The sequence below is a fragment of the Dufourea novaeangliae genome, unplaced genomic scaffold (genome assembly GCF_001272555.1).
Source record: "Dufourea novaeangliae isolate 0120121106 unplaced genomic scaffold, ASM127255v1 scaffold49, whole genome shotgun sequence".
Classification (NCBI taxonomy): Eukaryota; Metazoa; Arthropoda; class Insecta; order Hymenoptera; family Halictidae; genus Dufourea; species Dufourea novaeangliae.
Genome location: NW_015373928.1, coordinates 998,947 through 1,005,094, shown reverse-complemented (window position 1 = coordinate 1,005,094; position 6,148 = coordinate 998,947). Strand labels below are relative to the sequence as shown.

General features: G+C 36.3%; 2 protein-coding genes across 2 annotated transcripts in view; one reads left to right on the top strand and one right to left on the bottom strand.

Moving 5' to 3' along the window:
- Window positions 1–1,171: 1,171 nt before the first annotated feature.
- Window positions 1,172–2,357, top strand: LOC107195116 (deoxycytidylate deaminase). Its single transcript, XM_015584895.1, has 5 exons — window positions 1,172–1,290; window positions 1,361–1,596; window positions 1,712–1,925; window positions 2,067–2,154; window positions 2,235–2,357. The coding sequence occupies exons 1-5, from the start codon at window positions 1,244–1,246 to the stop codon at window positions 2,274–2,276; spliced, it is 627 nt and encodes a 208-aa protein (XP_015440381.1). The 5' UTR covers window positions 1,172–1,243; the 3' UTR covers window positions 2,277–2,357.
- A 1,696-nt stretch (window positions 2,358–4,053) lies between these two features.
- LOC107195124 (N-alpha-acetyltransferase 15, NatA auxiliary subunit) overlaps window positions 4,054–6,148 on the bottom strand; it is a 42,658-nt gene continuing 40,563 nt past the window's right edge. Inside the window, exon 11 of the mRNA XM_015584901.1 lies at window positions 4,054–6,016. Within this exon, the coding sequence (XP_015440387.1) occupies window positions 5,565–6,016 (452 nt within the window). The 3' untranslated portion in view covers window positions 4,054–5,564. The remainder of the gene's footprint in view (window positions 6,017–6,148) is intronic.

Below are 6,148 nucleotides of genomic sequence, written 5' to 3'. Positions count from 1 at the left end.
GTTGTAGTCGCAAGAGAGCAATTGAATCGAATAGACGCATTGTACCGTACTGCATCGTATTGTATTTCAAACTTTTATATCATTATAATTTATATGTATATTCCAATAAACATACGTCAGGTAATATAAGCTTCATTTCATCGAATTGTCTTAAATATAACCATAAATATTATACAATCCTATACTAATTATAGTTGTCTGGTTCAACAGGTTACTACAGAAACTAACTACTGCCTACGTCTTTTAAACTTGGGCTGTAGTAGTATCTGCAGAACTGCCATGGTTGCTGGGGTTACTATACATATAATTTGTATAATTTGAATAAATTGTATAAATTGTATAAATTGTATAAATTGTATATATTGTATATATGTATGTATAATTTGCTCACGGAAGCACGCATAAGTGTCAGTCAGATTTCGACAGTTGCACGAGTAATATTAGACCGAGCTCGAGACTCGTACGGGCAACAACGATAAAGAATCACGTTTCAAAACTCTTACGCATGCTCCGTGGGTTCTATGATCCCACTTCCTCACATATACGGGGTCTCTTGCGCATGCATCGGGGGTTCTATAACCCCACGTGTCACCACACGGGGTCCCTGGCGCCTCCACCGGGGGTTATATGACCCCACGGTCTCCCGACACGGTGTCCCTGGCGCCTCCACGGGGGGTTGTATGACCCCACGGTCTCCCCACACAGGGTCTATGACGTCTCCTCCGGGGTTCTATGACCCCACTTCTTACCACACGGGACTCTGGCGCCTGCTTCGGGGGTTCTATGACCCCACGCGCTCACCGTTTAATTTAATGAAATATGATTTAGTTAGCAGTTTGACAGAATTGCCACTGATGGCGCCACCAGTCGAAAAGCGATTTCTTAACAGTGTTCTGGTCGTTTATTATTATTGTCAATTACAGGGGATTTAAGTAAACGAACATATATTTTTCGTTACGTAGAAAAAATTACGCATCAGTTAACGATGCAACAAAGTAGAATTATCAATGCACACGTATTGATTTAAAACAATCCAGCAACAGAATTTACAAAAGTACGTTATGTGTCAATAATAAATGTGGCAGCAGCATATATGACTAGTTATTAACTTATAAATGCCATAGTTCCATTTTTCTATGTGTTATCAGTTATCAGACTAGAATGTTAGGTGTAGTAATAGGACGTTTTCCAATCTAAATTGTATTACAATATATTCGTACTAGAACTGTAAATAGAATTAAAAATGACGGAAAACGACACTACTGTAGGAACAAAACACTGTGTTAAAAGGTGCATCATATTTAATATAAATATATATAATTTTTTCTACAGGGAGAATCTTGTTTGTTTCTTTTTATAGTGACATTGAAAATGAACGAAAATCCTATATAGACTGGGATGAATATTTTATGGCAACAGCAGTTTTGGCTGCAAAACGAAGTAAGGATCCCTGTACAAAAGTTGGAGCATGCATAGTAAATGATGAACGAAGAATTGTGAGTGTTGGGTATAATGGAATGCCCATTGGTTGCAGTGATAAGGATTTTCCCTGGACCAAAGGTTCAAGCAATCCTTTAGAAAATAAAAAATTTTATGGTCAGTTTATATTAAATGGAAAAGTAAATATTATAATATAAGTTTATTGTTTATGCCGGAGTTATGAAAGGGAGTTTAATAATACCTTGTTTCTATGAAAGTATAAAATTTACAGTATGTCATGCAGAGGTTAATGCCATTTTGAACAAAAACTGTAGTGATGTTAAAAATTGTACCATGTATGTTGGTCTTTTTCCCTGTAATGAGTGTGCCAAAGTAATTATACAATCTGGAATAAAAACAATTATTTATATGTCGGATAAACATGCACACAAAAATAAAACTATAGCTGCTAAAAAAATGTTTGATGCGACAGGTGTTATATACAGGTATTTTAGTTTCAATTATGTATACTTGTAAAGGAACTGTAAGAATTTAATTTCTCTGGTATTAAATCTATCTGTAGTATTGCAATCTTCATATCATTTACATTTAATATCATGTTCTTGAAACTCAACATTTCTGTGTAGAAAATATACTCCAAAGAATGAAAAAATTATAATTGACTTTACATCTATTGACAAGAACGAAGTGGAACAGACACATGAAAAAAGCAGTGTAAGTACCAAGAATCCTAATATTCACATTCAAATTTTTTGTTGTATATATGTCAATAGTTCATTTAGTTCTTTTTCTAGACATCTAAGAAATTGAAACTTCCAACTAATATTACTGGTTAAAGAACACACAAAAATATGACACCATATCTATGGTAATGTTGTTGCTGATGTATGGAGAAAATTTGATTAATATTTTTGTACAAAATTAATTTGGGTGTAGGTATACACAGAAATAAAAAATACTATTTCTTATTTGAAATTTTTACAGATCTAGTTATTTTTTCACCTTTTAACATTAACCGCATGAGGTTTATAGAAAATAAATAAAACAATGTACACAAGGCGAAAGAATTTAGCAATAATACAAAGATACTAAGCAGTATTTATGATAATATTGTCTGCAAGTGTGTTGCAAACTATTTGCTGTACAAGTGTAAACACTGATACGACAAAGTATGGCATGATAGAAAATATGTAACAATATTGATTATTTTTTTTCTCAAAACGACAGAGGGAAGGGCGATTGCTAGTACGTGATACAAATTTTCATGTTGACTCGTTATTAATATAACAACAAAGAGAAATCGAACATATTTTTGATACATATGATAATAATACGTTTATGTACATACTATACATATCCCAGTTTTTGTCTTTAAAATATTACTTCACTTACTGTGACTGAATTCATCATATAGAAAAATATTTAATGCAATGAAGGCGTGTATATATTTTACATGTATCAATATTAATACTAATGCAATAATGTGAATAGTCTTTAAATGTTCGAATTAGTTAAGAATTCGTATTATTGGCGTAGCAAGAACTGTAATAAATCATTTGGTGTATTAGTACGAATTTTTGAAATTATGATAACTGCTTATTACGAATGGCAGTAAGTTTCTAACACAATGATCCAAGTAATAAATAATCACAATTCGTGTTTGATAAATATCAGCTTGTTCGTTTCTTCTTTTTAAGTCTTTTCAAATAGAATAACAAATTACTTTAGTTGTTACTCGTATACATTAAACAATTCGATACGAGAAACCTATATGATGAACTCATTTACATGAGGAGATGGAAGAGGATGTGGGTCGAGGTACCCAATGCTTATCCTTTTGTTCTCTATATTAAATCAGAGATCCAAAGACAAATCTAAACTGAACCTTCTGAAGATTGATGTATCATCCTTAATCAGCATTGTTTATTTTTCAAAGTTTTTGATAATTAGTAGGAGCGAGATAGAAATTTTGTTTTTATACTGAGGTAATAACCTCCGATAAAGATTGGAGCAACTAATGTATCTGTACCCTTTCAAAGGGTAACAGTATTACTAGAGTGTCAAACGTATTGTAGAAAACGTATCAAAAGAATAACAATATTCCAAATGTATTCACACTTCGGCAGATGCATGGTCGAAAGTTGGTGTGACGCGAATGATGGATGTTGAACTGTGTTTTATCTATAAAGAACTACAATAGATCAATACGATATCAAGTTCCAATTGCGAAATGACTAAATAATAAAATGAACGAATATGTCATCTACGTTATCACTTACGTTACAGTATTACTCGCGCAGCCCTGAGAAACATTCCATGCATTTACAGAAGGTATTCTTTCAAACGGCAATTGTTTGTATTCATCGTATTACGATAGACGGTTATACCATTCCGTTTATGTAGACTTTAATTCTTCCATCCGGTATGCGTTACTTTACGAGCGACTCGAAAATGTTGAATACACATTACCATAAATATCACTTGATGTAACTATTTTATTTTTTTATGATTACCATTTAGTTGACTTGATTGTTGTTAGAGTAGTAGCTGAAGTATGTACAAATATTATCACTAATTTGTAGTATCTGCATCGTGTTGCATTTTCTTCTTTTGTTTAAAGAAATTCACGAACTTATTAGTATGCGGCAGTATTTTGAAAAGAAAAATAATGAGGTAATCATAAGATCAGTTCTCGACTAACATACCGGTAGACTTCCAACGTTATATTTTATTCAAAACTTGTCTAATCCGTTCACGTACAGATGCGTGGTATTTATTTTTCTTTTATTCTTCATCGTTTTGCTATCGGTACTTATTGTTTCCGATTTATGGTATACTTTGGTAAATTGCGTACACAATACGCAGCTAATTATTCTTATAGTAACTGTCACAGACTTTCGTGAAATGGACACTACATCCGTTATTGACTGTTCTTGATGAAATTATCAGGGCTCCAATCCAAACGTAGATCATTACCCTGGCTTTAAACACAGGAATAAAGTATATGCACGTGTATATGTGTATGTTCTCTCGTGTATAGGTATGCATGGGCGTGTATGTTTCTAGAAGGAAAACGAGTTAAAATTATATACGTTCACTTGTGTGTTATCTCTATTTTTTTTCTTCTTTTTGAAAGTTTCAATAGTTTTGCAAATGAAGTGAACTAAAAGTTAGTATGGGACTTGGAACAAAGTCTATTCAAATGTAGCGACGAATATGCGTGGTACATGTCGGGTGCTCGATGATCGTCTAGTTTCCAGACTCTACACAGTAGAGTATTATGTAGACATCGCTGAAAATACACCTTAACACCGAGTAGAAATATTCATAGAGCGCGCGCGTATGAATGTATACAAGTCTTTGTATTTTGTACCAATGTGTTAGTTTTCGCACGTCGTTTATATTTTACACACTGCATCCCTATTTGACACCCCCCGCCCCCCATCCATCCCCGAGTTTCGACCCAACCTCCCCTGTGTTCCAAAAATTCATCTTCACTGAACATTTCACACTTCGTCGACCGTTCTTTTAGCGTCGTGGCCCGCGCCATTGTATCAAGCACGTTCGTTAATTCGTTCTGTTCCAATTCTTAATTAATATTTAGCTACTAGCCATCCTCTTAATCTTCGTGCACCTAAAATTCGGGGACCGCGTCGAAGGCGCGTGGCCCGCGCCTTGTCGTGTTGCATAATTTATTAAGATTGTTTATCCAGCACTGTCCCAGAGCACTGTTCACACTACATGAAACCTTCCAGGAACAGTTCCGTGTTATAATACATGTTACTATCGTTAAATCAATATCCGCCAATTTGCTTGCGATACTTCTTTCACTATATCCTTCTTCTCTTTTTTCTCTCTCTCTCTCTCCCTCTCTATCTCCGTGTGTCTCTCGCCTTCATTTATTAGCAACGAATGTTTCTATTTTTTCCTCTCCCACCCCTTAATTTCTCTGTTATTTATTTCAAATGTACTACCCAGAACGGTTCGCATCACACGTTCCTCCTCCATTTGCCTCGTCTAACTACGGAGTAAATTCGGCGACGCTGACGAGCACGTGCCCTGGATCAGTTCTCGATGAAGTTCTCTTTCTCTTGGTGGTTCGCGGTCGCCTTCGTTTCCGATGGTTAGAAAGTGGTCGCGTACGGGAAACGTTCACGGAATGTCACCATGTAATCGGCTATCGTGGATTCGCACTCGCCGAATTGGCCGCTGCGCAACGATTCCATCACTTTCTTGCAATTCTCTAATGTTACGCCTTCGAGATTGTTGATGTTCATTACGAGCGAGAGAGCTTTCGATTGAGCGGACGGGTCCAGAAGATAAAGCATCCGTGCGCCCTGTAGCACATGCGGCAAAGAATTTTGATTTTTCTTCAAAAACTCCGCGTTCAGTTGAGTGGCCGGTGAAGCACCGTAGATCCCGGCTGTTTGATGCTTCACCACCTCACCTACTGGACCCTCCAATGGGGAACGGGCTGTGTGCAGTATGAAACGTACCACACACGAGTGGAGATCCGGATTGTTTGGGTCCAGTCCGTGTGCGCGTTTTATCGACTTCAGCATCAGCAACGTGCGACCTGGAATGAGCGCACGTGTTTAAATATCTATTGAACAACCGAAGTGTGAGTCCCTCCTATAGTCTGCATCGAATCAACCGATCCACACTATAGGCCCTTTAACCTACCGTTGGCGCCCGTTGTCGCTGATCT